We start from the raw sequence: 18,697 nt of genomic DNA on the forward strand, positions 1-18,697 counted from the left end.
TCTCAGTACCAAGAACATCAAAAGCCATGAGGCAGTTTCAGCAGCTACTGCAAATGGTCTCCCGGGTTCTGTAAGAATAATCTCATTCCAGTTAGCACATGTAACAGGTAAGCTCCAAATATATGGTTTTCCCCAAATTTGGGGGAAGAGAAAATTGAGAAGAACTTGCTCATTTTCTTCCTGCTCAGTATATCATTTGGCTTCCTCTTCCAGTTCACCAGGAATAAATACAAAAAAAAATATATTGGTTAAATGTAAGTCAAGATTAATAATAAGGGGAATGTAGAAGCGATCTTTCCTTTACTTTAAAACTTCAAATTTAAGCAAGTGTCATCTTCTAAGAACCTCTATCGTGTGGTGACATCATTTGAAAGCCCTCTCCCTTCATAACAAATTCCTTATGCTCTCTCTGTTCAAGTGTTCTTCCATCGCTTACTATGCTCTACTTTATCCTTTAAGAATAGCATTAGAGGCCAGGTGCAGTGGCTCACACCTATAATCCCAGTACTTTGGGAGGCTGAGGCGGATCACCTGAGGTCAGGAGTTCGAGACCAGCCTGGCCAACATGGTGAAACCCTATCTCTACTAAAATACAAAAATCAGCTGGGTGTGGTGGTGCATACCTGTAATCCCAGCTACTTGGGAGGCTGAGGCAGGAGAATTGCCTGAACCTGGGAGGCAGAGGTTGCAGTGGGCTGAGATTGTACCACTGCACTCTAGCCTGGGCATCAGAGCAAGACTCCATCTCAAAAAAAAAAAAAAAAAGGAAAAAAGAATAGCATTAGAGAGGGTCAGCTTTTATGTATATTTTAAATGTATAATTTTTACTCATTTATAGTCATTCTTTATCTCTTTTTTTGTTTGTGTTTTATCTAACTAATTAAAATTTAAAGATAGGGACTAGGTCTTCTCTTTCTGTTTTCCTTTTCTCAATCCCAGATGCTGTAACAAAGTACAAATTGTAGCACCAATTTGAATAAATAAATAATAAATGAGTTCATGAAAGAAAACTACAGCACCAGGCGTGGTAGCTCACGCCTGTAATCCCAGCACTTTGGGAGGCCAAGGCAGGTGGATCACAAGGTCAGGAGATCGAGACATCCTGGCCAACGTGGTGAAACCCTGTCTCTACTAAAAATACAAAAAAATTAGCTAGGTGTGGTGGCGCGTGCCTGTAATCCCAGTTACTTGAGAGGCTGAGCAGGAGAATCGCTTGAAGCTGGGAGGCAGAGGTTGCAGTGAGCCGAGATCATGCCACTGCACTCCAGCCTGGCAATGGAGAGAGACTCTGTCTAAAAAAATAAAAAAGAAAGAAAACTATAGTATGAAATAAATTATTGAAATAAAATTATTTTTTCCTACACCATAATCTACATTATCTCCTCACTCCAAGGAAGATAACTTAATTTTGAAATAAATTTTAATTATTTTTTCCTTTTAGGTAAGCCTCCCTATATAACTTTAGTGCTTTAGCAAATAGTCCTCTTGGATGTTAGCTGGGTTGTTAAGGTATAGGAGATCACAAAGGCATATTATTAATTCCAGTGTCTTCTTTACCATGTGAGCTACTCTAAGATTTCTTGTATTAAAATGGCCCCAAAGTAGATTCACATACAGTTTCTTGAAAAGATGGATTTGTTAACATCTCCTTAGTCTGAGTCTCTATGTCCAGAGCAAGCCTACCCTTGCTAAGTTTGGTTTGTTTTAGGCCTTTCCTTCACCCATTTAGCTGCTTGGATTCACATTCTTATATACATGTATTCACGTATGCATGCCTTCATTCCTACAATGCTTCTGATTTCATATGGTACCCAACTTTCCTGTTCTGTTAATAACAAAAGTTTATATGACACCACCACAGAAACTCAAATATGTAACAAAAGCATACAAAATGCTTTTTCAGTTTCAAACTGAGAAAAACTTAAAAGATCACCTCATTTTATTTTCTTGGAATGATTATTCACATGTTTCTGCAGAAATTGATTTTCTCCAGACTCTTTGTGATGTTATACAATATGTAGTATTATGTACTCCTTACATTCTAAAATCTGAAAATTTTGGAATTATGACCCCAAAAGTTGTAGATAAAGTCTGCCTTCACCATTAGTCCTCCTTTACCCAACTCTTAAAGCTGGAGTTCCTTAAGCTTCCATTCTTGTCACGCTGCTGCTTTCATCCAGCATACTCTTCTTTACCTCTTATTCACTCCAAAGGAACTCTACTAGGGTTACAATCTATTCTTCCCAGTTCTTTATCCACATCCCTGACGTCTCCCCTGAGCTTTAGAGCTACTTTGGATTACTGAATAGCTTAGTAAAGACACTTCCATTCCTTTCAGAATTTGGGCCCAAATGAGAAATAGACAGGAATCAAATAAAGATCAAAACTTCAGCATTATTGTTGGAAAGCTTGCTTTGAGAAAACAACAAAAAGTGCCAAAAAGAACCTAAACCATGCGTTTGCAATGACTCATTCTTCAAACTAAAAAATTATGTAACTCACTATTCTTCTCATGGGGAAGAATGAGTAAGGGGTAAATTTTTATTCTTAATATTTCTGAGTTGGCTGTGGGTGGAGGAATTTCTACTTTTTGTACTGATTCAGGAATATTGGGTAAGGGAAAGAATGGTTTCCCCCACACTTTCTTAATTTAATTAATCTTTCAGGGTTAACATTCCAAGTGTTACTTGAGTGATCTAACTAAAATGTAAAGTTGATCGTATCTTCTTCTTTAAATTATTCAGCGACTCTCTATCACCTAGGATATGATCCACATTTCCAGCATGGCCTATAAGCCCTTTTTACTTCTCTACTTCAAGAGGAAATGACCTTCCTGTCACTCCTCTTTTCTCTGATATTACTCTCAAGTAATATTGAACTTATTGCTTTGTTCTTTACTCTGGCCTTTCCTTTTGTTCGACAAGGTCAAGGACCTTGTTTTGTTGGTTCACCATTGTTTCCCTAGTGCCTGGGACAGTGTCTAGCACATAGCTATCCAATAAATATGCATTAAATAAATGATTAGATGATTAAATGAAGAAAATACTCATAATAAAAATAGTTAATGTGTTTGACATAAATTGATATAAAGTGGGTATAGAAGTTGGTATGAACAATAAGGCCTTAATAGAGAGATAATTAACCTCGATAGTATATGAAAAAACAAATGCTGGATTATAGAGCATCTAAAGGATATAGTTAGCTACATGAATGCACAAACACTTTTCTATCTAGTTTTGCTTTTGGAAATATATTGATATTCTACATAATAAAAAATTAAATCTACAAGGCTGGGGGAAATGAAAACTGAAATAAATTGTATAACTAGATTTAAGAAGAAAAGAAAAAATGAATACAAATAATTTTAAACACAGTGCATTATATACTATCTAAGGGTAAACACAAACTACACACAGATTTTGAGTTCTTTTTAGTGAACTTGTATGTCATAATGATATGGGTAGAACAATTCTGAACCCACATGATAAGTACTGTAGGACTAAAGAAATGAATAAATGTGTTGATATTATTGGGTTCTTACTGTGCAAAGAAATGTGCAGAATGTAGGAAAACAATAAACCCTTTGGGGTTGGATTGGAATTGGAAATGTATGTGTGCATGTATGAGTGTGTGTGTATACACATATACATATGTATACATATTATATATATATGGATTTATACACACACACACACACACACACACACATATATATGATCCAGAAGCAATGATATTCCAGTAGCAATGAGCATACCGAGCACCCAAATCTTGGTTTCTAAATATCATCCCTCATTAAAAGGAACCAGAGCTTCTTGGAGAAATAGTTGATTCCAGGGCAGGGGCAGAGAAGGTATATGGTGAGTCAGGAACATCATCATATGGTGACAGAAAGTAATTAAAAAAAAAAAGGAGGCATATCTATAGGACACAAGGACAACCTGAAGGGGCTCCCACTGGCCAAATCTTAGACAATCTGAGTACCAACATAAATAAGAAAGTACACCGGGCACAGTGGCTCATGCCTATAATCCCAGCACTTTGCGGGGCCAAGACAGACGGGCAGATAGCTTGAGCTCATGAGTACAACACCAGCCTGGGCAACATGGCAAAACCTCATCTCTACTAAAAATGCAAAAATTAGATAGGCATGGTGGTACACGCCTGTATTCCCAGCTACTTGGGAGGCTGAGGTGGGAGGATCGCTTGAGCCTGGGAGGCAGAGGTTGCAGTGAGCTGAGTTCGTGTCATTGCATTCCAGCCTGGGTGACAGAGCGAGACCTTGTCTCAAAAAAGAAAAGAAAATTAATGGGTTGAATAAAATAGGAGCCTGTGCCCTCATCCTGATAACAACTGGATAAACAAGGAAACAAATAAATAGAGAATAAGGTAGGGCTCTTCCTTATAGCAGAATGTCAGTTGACAAATGAGAAGGAGTGGTAGATTTGGAAAATTAGTATTTTGCAAACAGCATAGTAAAGATTGGTTCAGGCAAAAATTATAAATGGTTGCTAAATCTTGGGGGCAAATTTTGATATTTACATGGTCTTAAAGTGTTTTGCTCCTTATTAGTTGCAAGAGGGAAAATAGCAACTATACAGTAGAGAAACTGGGTGATCAAAATGAACATCACCAATGAGGAATAGATGGACATTATAGAACTCCACAGAGGATATCCCCAGAACATAATGTCACTTTTTTTTTGAAATGAGGTTGCTATGTTGCCCGGGCTTATCTTGAACCCCTGGGCTCAAGCAGTCCTCCCACCTTTAGCCTCCTGCATAGCTGGGATTATAGGCATGCACCACTGCACCCAAGTCATAATATCACTTTAAAAATATTCTAGATGGAGGTGCATATCTTGAGTCATGAGGAGACATCAAACAAACCCAAACTGAGGAAAATTCTCTAAACTAAATGACCCATATTCATTAAAAATGTCTATGTCATAAGAGAGCAAAAAACCCCTGAGAAAAGGTTCCAGATAATAGAACACTAAAGAGACATAACTAAGTGCAACACATGGTCCTGGTCTGGATCCTGTACTGGAAGAAAGTAAGTGTGATAAAGGACATTACTAGGAAAATCAATACAATATGATTAAAGTATTGCATCTACTAATTGCCTTGTAGTTACATAAAAGGATAGGCTTTTTTTTTAGTAAATGCACACTAGAGTATTAAAGAGATAAAAGGCCATGATGTATGCACGCAACATACCCTCAAATTTAGAAAAGTAAATTTTATAGATAAATGGATAGAAAAACCAATATGGCAATATATTAAAAATTTATAAATCCAGGTAAAGGTATACAGGAATTCTCTGACTTATTCTTACAACTTTTCTATAAGTTAAAAAAATGCAACTTGTTAAAATATAGGAAAATGTTTAGACTCATCAATACCAAAAATGCAAAACAAGATGAGACGGCATTTTTGTCTATCAAATTTGAGCAAAGTTGATGTATTCATTTTTAATGATAATACCCATACTCAAAAAAGCACAGTGCAACTGGTTAAAAGAATATAGGAGAATGTTTAGAATCACCAGTACCAAAAATACAAACCAAAATGAGACAGCTATCAAATTAGCAAAGTTTACATATTTATTTTTAATGATAATACCCATACCCAAACACAGTAACATTGATAGTTTTGAACTCTGATTATGGAAGGCTAAGATGCTATTATTTTTGATAAGCAGTTTACTGAGATGTACTGAGTTATTCCAGTAATTTCTCTACAAAAAACACAAAAATTAGCCGGGTGTGGTGGTGCACACCTGTAGTCCCAGCTACTCAGGAGGCTGAGGTGGGAGGATGGTGGAGGTTGTAGTGAGCTGAGATCACACACACTGCACTTCAGCCTGGGTGATAGAGCCAAACCTTGTCTCAAAAAAAAAAAAAAAAAAAAAAAGGGTGGTGGGGAGGGAATGTTTTAATTGTAAGTAAAAATGCAAGCTATTGTTTTAAAATACAACTATATCAAATACATCTATAACTATCTAAATCCATCTGCATAAGAAATAGTACATGAGATTATCCCAAATGTTTGATTGTGTTTAGGTGGTAAATCTAGCCAGTTTTGTTTATTTCTGTTTTTCTTTATTTTCTCTAAGCTTTTTATAAATTTCATTTTATAATATGGGAAACTAATGATATGCTGCACTTTGATATTCTTATTTTTCATAAGGTTTATTTAACTTGTTCTTAAATTCATTTGAAGATGTGTTGAAGGCTGTATCTTCTGCTGCAATTGCTGAGGTTGGGCGTGACAATAAGGAAATTCAGGATGCTATAGCTATGGAGGGAGCGATTCCTCCTCTGGTGGCTCTTTTTAAAGGGAAACAAATTAGTGTCCAAATGAAAGGTGCAATGGCTGTGGAATCACTGGCAAGTCACAACCCTCTTATACAGAAAGCATTTCTGGAAAAATCATTAACTAAGTATCTTTTAAAACTCCTAAAGGTAGGAATTTTATGATTACTGGTCATTTTTCTTAGATGATATATTCTATTTTGAATTGTTAAGTGAATAGAAAAACTAAACCAATTCTAGAATAAACATTTTATAAAATATGCATTCCTAAAGTGTTCAATAAATGTTCACTGAATTAATGAAATATTTTTAAAAACAGGCATTTCAAATAGATGTTAAGGAACAAGGAGCCGTTGCACTTTGGGCCTTGGCAGGACAAACACTAAAACAACAAAAATATATGGCAGAACAAATTGGATACAGCTTTATAATAAATATGCTTTCGTCACCATCAGCTAAAATGCAGTATGTTGGTAAGTTATTTTCCTTATTTTATTTTTATTTTTTAGAGACAGGATCCTTCTCTGTTGCCCAGCCTGGTGTGCAGTGGCACAATTATAGCTCACTGCAGCCTCAAACCCCTGGGCTCAAGTGATCCTCCTGCCTCAGCCTCCCAAGTAGCTGGGATTACAAGTGTGAGCCACCGTGTCCCCTGCATGATGTAGAACAGGGCACTGGAGTATCATACATGTATCTTGCTTTTCTTTATCAGGAGGTGAAGCTGTCATAGCTCTAAGTAAGGACAGCAGGATGCATCAAAATCAAATATGTGAAGGGAATGGAATTGCACCATTGGTTCGCTTACTAAGAATTAGTACGATCGCTGAAGGCACACTTCTCAGTGTCATCAGAGCAGTGGGATCCATTTGTATTGGTTTGTATACTTATTCTCAATTTCTTAAATATCTGTAAGAACAAGAACAGATTGGGCAGAGAAGTGGAAATTAATCTCTCTTCCTCTCTATCCCCACTTTTGGGGATTTGACCCCTAAATGGTATTTAATGTATAAAAGACCTTTGTAACTTTTGAAATTTGTCTAAGAACTTGGTCAGTAAAAGTGGTATAATTAAGAATTTTGTATCAGTCTTGCTCTTGAACAATGGCTAGAAAGGAAAATTAGGACAATAAGCCTTGGCTATTTTGACTGAAAGCAATCTCTTTTTTAAGTTTAAGAGAAAAATAGTTCTTTTGAATCTCAAGAACTATATGTTTTTGAAGATATAGAAGAGTTTCTAATGCTGGAGCACATTCTTGAATGTCTCTGTAATGATCATTTGTTTATATAACATAGAATTCATTGCAAAGGAATTGACATTTTGGGGTACCTGAGAAAATGTGGAACTGTCAGTTGTGACCCACCAAAAGTTAAAATTTGGGTTCTTGCTGACCTTGATGAATGCAGGGTGCTGATTGTAGACTGCTTCTTGCAAACAAGAGGAAAAATCTTTATTTCTAGATCACTGAATTTCCTCAAAAATAGTCCAGCTGAATGAAGTGTAATAGGAATTGATTCTCACATTTTTTTCTCTTTGCTTGCCAAAAGTTTCTTGCAGAAACTCATTCACACTTCCAAGATAATCAGCCAAAGAAGATGTTTCTTTGCTTTTTGGCCAGAGACTTTGACATAAATTACAGTTATTTCTTTTTTTTTTTTTTTTTTTTGAGACGGAGTCTCGCTCTGTCACCCAGGCTGGAGTGCAGTGGCACAATCTCGGCTCACTGCAAGCTCCGCCTCCCGGGTTCATGCCATTCTCCTGCCTCAGCCTCTCCGAGTAGCTGGGACTACAGGCGTCCGCCACCACGCCCGGCTAATTTTTTGTATTTTTAGTAGAGACGGGGTTTCACTGTGGTCTCGATCTCCTGACCTCGTGATCCGCCCGCCTCGGCCTCCCAAAGTGCTGGGATTACAAGCGTGAGCCACCGCGCCCGGCCATAAATTACAGTTATTTCTAAAGTTCCAGTAAATGATAATATATATGCAAGGTTGCCTGACATACATACACACACACATAATCAAATTTCTTCTCATTAGTTCATTTCAAATCTGTCCACGTCAGCTGTGCGTGTGTGTGTGTGTGTGTGTGTGTGTGTGTGTGTGTGGTGCGGGTGGGGAGTTTGTGCGGACAAAGGTGTTCTTTTTTCCTTCAAACTTCCCTAGGTACAATATGTAGGTGACTTCATTGTTCACTGAGAGGCTCAATCTTATATTTAACCCATTTATTTAGGGTTAACCCATTTATATAAACCCACTGTATATCTATTGTGACATTTAATATTAGCAAAAGAACAGAGTTAAAATTCTTTGTCCATGTTCACTAGAAAGAAATGAGTTTCTCAACAGGAAATTGCGAGGAGTGGAAAAAAAAAAAAAGAGAGTTGAGTTTCTCTGGTGAATTTAGGCCTGCAATTTAAAGTAGTATGTTATAAAGAGACATAGTAAGATTATCTTGTTAGCGTGTATAATTTAAGAAACCTAGAAATTTTAACTTGGTGATTTACTCTAGTCATTTTTGTAGAAGTAAACTTTTTATAGAAAACAATAGAATTATTAACTTAAGTACCTCGTACATAATATTTCTTCAATAAACGATAGCTATTATTATTCCTTGGTAGTATAATATTTCTAATTTCCTTTGCTTTGTGACTTTTAGGAAGCCACTCACAATTCTAATAAGGTCTCCATGTTTATTCACTTTGTCTTTTAAAAAATTAATTCAGGACTATTAAAATAGTGTCATATAGCATACCCTTTTGTAATTTACTACCTGTATTACCTTAGAACGCTTTGTAAACCCAAAATATCAAGCTATGTTTGACTTTGCCATTTATAAAATGGAAAAAAACATTACCTCATTGGCGTGGACTCTTACAGGTGTAGCCCATACAAGCAATCCTGTCAGTCAACAATTTGTTGTAGATGAAAATGCCTTTCCAGTACTTATCCAACTACTAAGAAATCACCCTTCTCCTAACATTAAGGTATAAAGGTTTACATTGTTTTCTGATATGGTAAAAATTAACAGAAATATAATTTTAAGAAAATTTTGTATCTTTATTCAAGTTCATAAACATAAAAATATTTAATCTTTTAAACTAAATCCTATTTTTCTTGGAGAAATAAGCCAAAAATAAAAATAAAATCCTAGAAGTTTTAAACAAAAAGGTTGCTTCAAACCATAAGATACTAGTAAATTTTATTAAAGTAGGGTTTCTTCAAATATGACAAGAAAATCTTATGTTTTTACTCTTCAAATAAGATTTTCCTCAGATATTTGATTATTTATTCACAAAAGTTCTTTTCTACCTCCCCAGACATCAGTTGCTAAAACTGGGAGGGGATAGTGGGAATGTATGACTTATATGGGAATATTTCTCAAATATTAGTGAATCTTGTCAGTACTACACTTCAAACCAGCCCTGTCTTCTGCCAAGCAGCCTCTGTTGGCTGGAGGTAATAGTTTTCTCAAGGCTGGACATTACAAAGAATTATTGTGAGTTGTTGAAGAGTCAGTCATTCAGTCTTCCATTTACTTCTACTAAAATGCCTTTAATAAAATGACATTTACATCTGTTCAAATACTTTTACCCAGGCTTTAGAAATTCAAGACATCTATAGGTGGTCAGGCAAGAAATTATAACAGCAAAAAAATATTTTATTTTCAAAATTTGGTATGCACGCTACTGGAGATGAGAAAATAGAAATAACATAGGAGGACAACATCTAAGTAAATAGCATAGTTTCTTTGTCTTTTTTTTTTTTTGAGACAGAATCTCGCTCTGTTGCCCAGGCTGGAGTGCAGTGGCGCCATCTCAGCTCACTGCAACCTCCACCTCCTGGGTTCAAGTGATTCTCCTGCCTCAGCCTCCTGAGTAGCTGGGATTACAGGTGTGCACCACAACACTTGGCTAATTTTTGTATTTTTGTAGAGACGAGGTTTCACCATGTGGCCAGGCTGGTCTTGAATTTCTGACCTCAAGTGATTTGCCTGCCTTGGCCTCTCAAAGTGCTGGGATTAAGGTGTGAGCCACTGCACCCAGGCTGTTTCTTTTTTTAATCTTTATTTATTTATTTAATTTTTTTTAAAAATTGAGATGGGGTCTCTCACTGTCAGCCAGGCTAGAGTGCAGTAGTGCAATCTTGGCTCACTGCAGCCTCTGCCTCCTGGGCTACAGTGATCCTCCCACCTCAGCCTCCTGAGTAGCTGTGACTACAGGAGTGTGCCACCATGCCTGGCTAATTTTTTGTATTTTTGTTGGAGATGGGGTCACCATTTTGCCCAGGCTGTTCTCGAACTCCTGGGCTCAAGAGATACTCCACCTTGGCTTCCAAAGTGATGGGATTACAGGCATTAGCCACCACATCTGGTGCATTTTTTTAACAAATGTGTGTCTTATCATAAAAAATGTATCCATCTATATTTCAGTACATATTTTCAATGAGTTTTGAAATTTGTTTAAATAGAACATAAATACATTTCAATATTTTTTACAAAAGATTCTATAATGGATAAAACATTTTGCAATAATTCAATAATCATACTTTTCAAATTCATAATGTTTTTCATAGAAATGCATAGTATAGCACTTTAAAAACTTATCTACTGAGTCCCAATAATATGCAAAGTTCATCTTCCTAATGGGCTTCAGAATGTACATTAAATGGTTCCAGAACTAGAGGAGGGAAAAATAGTAGTACTATTTCTTAGTACTACTCCCCAAAGTTTTGCTTAAATTAATAGGTGCTGCAGGCCAGGTGCTTTGGCTCACGCCTGTAATCCCAGCACTTTAGGAGGCCAACGCGGGCGGATCATGAGGTCAGGAGTTCGAGGCCAGCCTGGCCAACATGGTGAAGCCCTGTCTCTACTAAAGATACAAAAAATTATCTGGGCGTGGTAGTGCGTGCCTGTAATCCCAGCTACTCGGGAGGCTGCGGCAGGAGAATCGCTTGAACCCAGGAGGTGGAGGTTGCAGTGAGCTAAGATCATGCCATTGTACTCCAGCCTGGGCGACAGAGCAAGACTCCATCCAAAAAAAAAAAAAAAAAAAAAAAAAAGGTGCTGCATTAAAGCTTTACAACTCGATGGTCAGTAGTTAACAAGCAGTTCAAAACAGCTTTTTAATCCATGTCAAAAAATTAAAAGAACATTTTTTTTAATATGGAAGGGATACCACTATGCACTTAGGATACTACCTCCTTACATGATCTGCTGGCCCTTGTTCCTTTCTCCAGTGCCCTCAAATGGGGCTCTGTGGTTGGTCCCTGAACACAGAAAGGATATTTTCTCAGCTATTAAAAATTATGAGGGAGTTGTAAGTGCAGTTCTTTTACTAGTAAGATAACTGGAATCAATGGATTATATTTTAGCAGATTTTATAGTATCTTTCCACAATGTATTCTATATAAATGCCTGCACAATGAAATGTGTAATTTCATAAAGCATAATTGAAAAGTAATTTCTGAAAACCGCATGTTTAGGTTGAAGTGGCATTTTCCTTGGCATGCATTGTCCTAGGGAATGATGTGTTACAGAAAGACTTACATGAAAATGAAGGATTTGAGTATGCTGATGTCCTTTATCTTCTTCACTCAACAGAAAAGGTAATACCTTTACAAAATATTGAGGTTCATTTTCAAAAAAATGGTTTTTATACCACATCTTCAAATTATCAAGTCTTCTTCATGGCAATATTCAATGTATTATTTAAGAAAAGACATGTAAAAGATCTCTTTGTAGGTCATTAGTTTGTAATGATATAATAATACAGCTCCATATTTTTCTGAGTTGTCCCACTTCATCGTTGAAATGCAGTAATTTTAATGTTTGGTGATGAATCAAAAAACAAATGTCTTATATCCCAAATCAAACCTTTAAAATAATTTTATGCCCTTTCAGCCCTCAGTCATTCACTTATCCAATACGCTAAAGTGGTGCTTCTCAAACTATTTGTGATGAAGAAATAGCTTTTTCCCAGCAATCTATTATGGAAGGATAATTTTTTTTAACTTTAAAAATTTTGAAATAATCTTAGACTTTCCAAAAATTTGTAAAACCAGTATTCTGGTATATCCTTCATCTAGTTTTCCCAAATGTCAACTAGAATATTAACATTGATACCATACTATTAACTAATTTGCACACCTTATTTAAATTTTGCCAGTTTTCTCAGCAATGTCCCTTTTTTGGTTTTGTTTTTGTATTTTTTTAATTTAAAAAATTATTTTTTTTTCAATGTCTACTTTTGTTCCAGAATCTAATCCAGGGTCTCACATTACATCTAAATGTCTTGTCTCTTTAGCCTCCAGTTTGTGAAGCTCAGTCCTTCTTTGTTTTTCATGATTTCATGTCTTTCATGATTTTGACATTTTTGATGAATCCAGGCCAGTTATTTTATAGAATATCCCTCAATTTGACCTTGATGTTTTCCCCTAATTAAACTGAAGTTACACCTTTTGGCAAGAATATCACAGAAGTGATGTGGTTTTCTTCACTCACCTTCCCAGTACATCATAGCATGAGGTATATAATGTTGATGTATTTTACTGGTAATGTTAATTTTGATTACTTGGTTAAAATGGAGTCTGCCATATTTCTTCACTCACTGTTTTTCCTTTTGTAGTTAATAAGTATCTTAAGGTGAGACACTTTGAGATTATGCAAATATTTTGTCTTGCATCACACTTTTGCTCACCAATCTTAGCATCCATTGATGCAACAATAATAAATGTAACATTTGCCTAAGGGCAATTAATCTTCCTTCTACGTTTATTAGTTGGTATTCAACTATAAAGAAGATTTGTTTCTTTTCAATGTTTATTCTCAGTTTTGTTATCCCACTGTTAATGATTTTGTGGACTGTCACTGGTCACGGGCCACACTGTCAACAGCACTACCCTAACGAAATGAGAGCTATTTTCTACAGGGCATTTCACAACCAGGAAGAAAATTGCCAACGATGTTTCTCTCAGTTCTGTAAGATTTTAGAGGGATCAAGGAGGGTCAGGAGGTGGGTGGGAATGAAGTCATGTTATTTTTTAATATAAAATTTTACTCTACTGTGGTACACAAAAGAGAAGTGCTGCTATAAAAATATGGGAAATATTTTGGGAGGTCGAGGTGGGCAGATCGCTTGAGATCAGGAGTTTGAGACCAGCCTTGCCAATGTGGTGAAACCCCATCTCTACTAAAGAGACAAAAATTGGCCAGGCGTGGTGGCACATGCCTGTAGTCCTAGCTACTTGGGAGGCTGAGGCAGGAGAATCACTTGAACCCGGGAGGTGAAGGTTGCAGTGAGCCGAGATTGCACCACTGCACTCCAGCCTGGGTGACAGAGCTAGACTCCATCTCAAAAAAGAGAATATATATATATATATATATATATATATATATATATTTACAGTAGAGTAAAAAAATATATATATATAAATATATACGGAAACTAATAGGGTGAGGAGACTAAATGAATGTCTGACTGACTCTCTAAGCCATCTTTTGCCCCTCTACTCTGTTCCTTCTAGCTTTTGCTCCCATTACCTTACTCCTCATGTGCACCCTTCTTCTCCCTTTTATTACACATTCCACTCTCAAGTATTCTGCCTTCCTTCCCAGTTTGTTACCACCTGCTTCACTCTCTGGACTCTGCATTTGGCTTATAATAGATTTATTCTTGTGCATCAGTTCTACAAATGGTAGGGAATCTTAGAGAACTAGGTTTAACCAAAGGATTTATCTGGACTTGGCTAAAATTTTTAATTCTAACACTCATCACAAGGCAAGTTAAAAGTCCTCTAGGGTTTCTTGTACTATATTTTGCCTCAAACTACCTGCCCTGCAGAGGCACATTAGTGCTCTTAGGGCTTTAGAGACAGTACTAAATGCCTGCGGTCCTTCGTTAAACCTGTAGTGGGAGACTTCAGATTACACAGATGTGTTGTAGAAGTTAGAGGGGAGGGAGGGGTGTTCAGCAACATTAAATATGTCACTGAATGAATAGCTATCTTATGGATAATGACAGGAATGCAATAAAAATTAAGTCAGGAACCCAGGTTCTTGTAACTCCTAGCCACATTGATACTGTCTACATGGAGATGCAATAGGTTATGTGTTGTTTTTAAATTATAATTCAACTATTTTCATGCTACCAAACTAGAATAATATATGAAATGGACCATTGAGATTGATTTTCACAAGCCACATGAAATTAGTCACATTAATTTAGTTACTGTTATTCTACTCTTTTTAATTAACTCAAATATGTGGGTTAATTAATTATGAATATACTTTTGAAGAGGTTAGTGAGCATAATTAACAGGTACTCTTTTCCCATTCATAAATCAGTGGGTATAAAGTAACAGTAAGTAACCAGTGGGTATAACCACCCTGGTAGATAGGTAAATGAAAATATATATGAAGTAAAGAGTTTAAGACAGTTGACATTGGGGAAAAAAAGTATGGAAAAATATGTCTTTCCTCAAGGATTAATTTTTAGCCCTCTGAACTGGGAATAGCCAACTTGGTTCTTGTCCTGTATCTGATACTAGCTGGCATGGTGGGAGCAGTCAAACTATGGGATTCATTTTGAAACATTAATAGCCACTTTATAATCTAAACTATTTACTGTAGATTTCCACAGTGATACTGCAGGAGTGAACCCTACATGGAAAAGAAATGGAAATCGGTCAAGTCTTAGCATATTTCTCTCACTTCACTCTATCTGACCTTGATACACAAAGCATGCCCCTTTGGTTCATTTCCCATTGCCACTCTTTCCTACTTGGCTCTAGGTTCTATTTTGCTGTCTGTTAATCCACCCTTTGACTATGAATGAGACCTAGTTTCTCAAGCCTTTGACTGTACCTAATACCTTTCTTTTTGCCTATTGCTAGGTGACTGGGATTTTTTTCTGTGTATGTGTGTGTATGTGATTTTTATTATGGAAAATTTCAAATATATATAAAATGACAGGGTAGCATAATGAACCTAAATGTTCCCACCCAGCTTCAGCAGTCATCGTCTCATGGCCAATCTTATTTCATCTATACATCTACTCACTTCTACTAAATTATTTTTGATGCAAATTTCAAGCATCATATAATTTTATCTATAAATATTTCAGTATGTACATGCAGCATTTTAATATTATGATTAATAGCGGCAGAAGAAAATTCAGGGCTGGGTGTAGTGGTACATGTCTGTAATCCCAGCACTTTGGGAGGCCAAGGTGAGCAGACACCTTGAGCTCAGGAGTTCAAGACCAGCCTGGGCAACATAGCAAAACCCTGTCTCTACAAAAAAATACAGAAAATTAGCCAGGTGTGGTGGCACATGCCTTTAGTCTTAGCTACTTGGGAGGCTGAAGTGGGAGCATTGCTTGAGCCTGGGAGGTGGAAATTGCGGTGAGCCAAGATCATGCCACTGCACTCTAGCCTGGGTGACAGAGGGAGACTTTGTCTCAAAAAAAAAAAAAAAGAAAACAAGAAAAGAAAATTCACTAAGATGAATGAGTTCTTTCTGTGTGTAATACATTGTTCAAATAACACACCAATAATACAATATATTGAATTATTTTAATATTAAAAATAAGACTTAGTAATAAGATTTTATCTTTTGAATCTTTCTGGAAGGTCTACCATACTTATATATCTCTGGCAAGCAGACTAATTCTACAGAAGAAACTAGCTTTTGCTGTTTGCCCAGGCTCAGAATGTTAAAATGTGATTCTTCAGAATACATTATTTTTCTCCTATTCTTCCTTAAAATATAGTACAGTGGAATTTTACAAATGAATTTAAGAGATGATATGGAATACCCAACAATGTATGGAATGCAATAGGTAACATGCTATACAAGGGAAGTTTTGATTTATCAACTCTACTTTGAAATGTTGAAAGTTATAACATTCTGGAGTAACTGTTATATCTTTTCCCTAGTAATGTCATATTTTACTCCCAGTGATAAGAATGCAATATATTTTAATAAGCAAGAATTTAAAGTCTATTATGTTGAGTAACATGATAAATGAAGTTCACTATAATGCATGTTTCTCCTATTTTTAGGATATTTGCTTAAGAGCAGGCTATGCATTAACACTTTTTGCCTTCAATAATCGCTTTCAACAATACTTAATATTGGAAAGTGGAATAATGACCATATCTATTTTTGAACGTTTTCTTGAATCAACAGTTGAAACTGAGAAGGCAATGGCAGCATTTCAGGTATAAAATTGAGATTAACACCTCAAATTAATAAATATGTCATTTTGTGAAAACTTGAAAATTACAACAATTTGGAGGCCCAGAAAACGTTTACTTATTTGTAAAAACTTAGTACTTTGCACATAAGCCCCTTCTACCTCATAAAAACTCCATTATCTATGAGGATTTCTTCATTAATACAGAATTTTACAAGTTACAAGACACTTGCTTATGCCTTTATACCTCATCTGATGTTTATAACAAGCCTGTAAGGTTGACAATCAGGTAGTATTATTTTCATCACTCCCATATTAAAAGGAAGTAGGTAGAAAAACATGTTAGCATCCAAGACAGGTTTTCTAACTGCAAATCTTTAGTTGATCACACTGATCCTTCGACCTAGTAACAACTGTATGTATCTGGGAAGTCTTATTCTCTCTCTTCATTTTCTATCCTGTGCCCTTTAAGAGAAGTATTTTCTATGAACCCATATTGAAAGGGTGCAAAAGTTGCAAACATTGTAGGAAGAATAATAGTACCCCCTATGATCACTGCTATGACCAGACAGGGACAAATACCCTAACTCTCCCCACCACCACATGCTGCTTCTATTGAATCCTCTAAACACTCCCTTTACCCTTCTAAGAAGTATCAAAAGAATAAAAAAAACATAAAAAATTACAAATGTGTAATTAGAGAAGCTGAGTAGAAAATGTTTAAAGACTCTCTGTTTCTTTTCTGTTTTCAGATTGTTGTATTGGCTAAAGTCATTAGAGATATGGACCATATTACTTTGTCTGCAAGAGGTGTTACTATTTTAGTTGATAGTCTGTATTCAGTTCAGACTTCTACTATTGTCTTGACAGGTAAGAAATGACTAGAAGTTAATTTTAGCCACATAAAACTATTTTCAAAAACAGTTTATTGTAATCTGAATAATCATAAAATAATACACCTGATACACTGCCACAAGTTTAAAGAATGAACTTATGTTTATATCTACATGGAACTCCACAGCAAGTCTACACGAAACAGTGGGTGTCTACTCTGTACCCCAAATAGAAGCCGAGTAACTCTGAATACAGACTTTTTGCTTTCCTAATTACTTTTTCAAACCCTTAACTTTTTTTCCAAGATATAAATGAGAATTCAACTATGAACTACCAACAGCAAAATAAAAAAAACTGATTTATAATAGTGGTGGCAGATTTACACAGATGTACCTCTGTCTGGTTTCCTTTTGTCCAGTTGTGCACATTTTGCTAACACTAAAAAGTTCTTTACATCACTGTGCAACAAAGCAAAGCAAGATGGTCCCATAGCGTTCTCAACACATTTAACGCTATTGTATAACTGCGTCTACTGCAGACCTAACCCAACAGCTCACACATAATAGGTGATCAGTAATATTTAATTGACTTGTTATGCCACCCTTAAAGTAACATAAGGCAGGGTCATAATGAGTAATATGCAGTGACTACTACCGATATAAACAAATAAGTATTTGTTTTTTAATTAAAATGGATCACTAAAGGAAACTTTACTTGATGCCATAGAATTATATGTTTATGAAGTATATGTGCATGGCAAGGAAGGAAAAATGAAGCAATGAAAACTTTCTGATGGAAACTAGCTAGAAAAAAAAGTTTAAAGAAGTTATTAAATATGTTTTAATCTAAATAACATTATTAATTCAATGTTACAGTAATTCTGTGACTCTGGAAAACAACTGTAGTGGGTTTACACTCCACAGATTTTTTTTCTTTTTTTTTTGAGACAGAGTCTCACTCTATTGCCAGGCTGGAGTGCAGTGGTGCGATCTCAGCTCACTGTAACCACCGCCTCCCAGGTTCAAGTGATTCTCCTGCCTCAGCCTCCCGAGTACCGCGATTACAGGCGTGCACCACCAAGGCCAGCTAATTTTTGTATTTTTAGTAGAGACGGGGTTTCACCATGTTGGCCAGGATGGTCTCGATCTCTTGACCTCATGATCCGCTTGCCTCGACCTCCCAAAGTGCTGGGATTACAAGTATGAGCCACTGCACCTGGCCTCCACAAACTCTTATAGGAAAGAAATGCCATATTACATTGGCTTTCAAATATTAAATTAATTCCTCCAGGATAAGGAGACATGAATCTCAGAAATTACTGGACTTTCTCTGCACTCCACAGCCAGTCATATGCATGTCCA

The 18,697-nt window shown here is 36.2% G+C and overlaps 1 protein-coding gene across 6 annotated transcripts in view; it reads left to right on the forward strand.

The window, feature by feature from the left end:
- ANKAR (ankyrin and armadillo repeat containing) overlaps positions 1-18,697 on the forward strand; it is a 75,276-nt gene that overhangs the window by 45,242 nt on the left and 11,337 nt on the right. For 4 of the 6 annotated variants that reach the window (XM_063645633.1, XM_063645634.1, XM_063645630.1 and 1 more), the window contains 7 exons: positions 6,189-6,463; positions 6,633-6,786; positions 7,026-7,187; positions 9,187-9,293; positions 11,791-11,913; positions 16,369-16,527; positions 17,255-17,372. In XM_063645633.1, the coding sequence (XP_063501703.1) occupies positions 6,189-6,463; positions 6,633-6,786; positions 7,026-7,187; positions 9,187-9,293; positions 11,791-11,913; positions 16,369-16,527; positions 17,255-17,372 (1,098 nt within the window). The remainder of the gene's footprint in view (positions 1-6,188; positions 6,464-6,632; positions 6,787-7,025; positions 7,188-9,186; positions 9,294-11,790; positions 11,914-16,368; positions 16,528-17,254; positions 17,373-18,697) is intronic. The other 2 variants (XM_063645631.1, XM_055289985.2) reach the window with 1 other exon arrangement.

The sequence above is a fragment of the Symphalangus syndactylus genome, chromosome 8, assembly GCF_028878055.3.
Source record: "Symphalangus syndactylus isolate Jambi chromosome 8, NHGRI_mSymSyn1-v2.1_pri, whole genome shotgun sequence".
Taxonomy (NCBI): Eukaryota; Metazoa; Chordata; class Mammalia; order Primates; family Hylobatidae; genus Symphalangus; species Symphalangus syndactylus.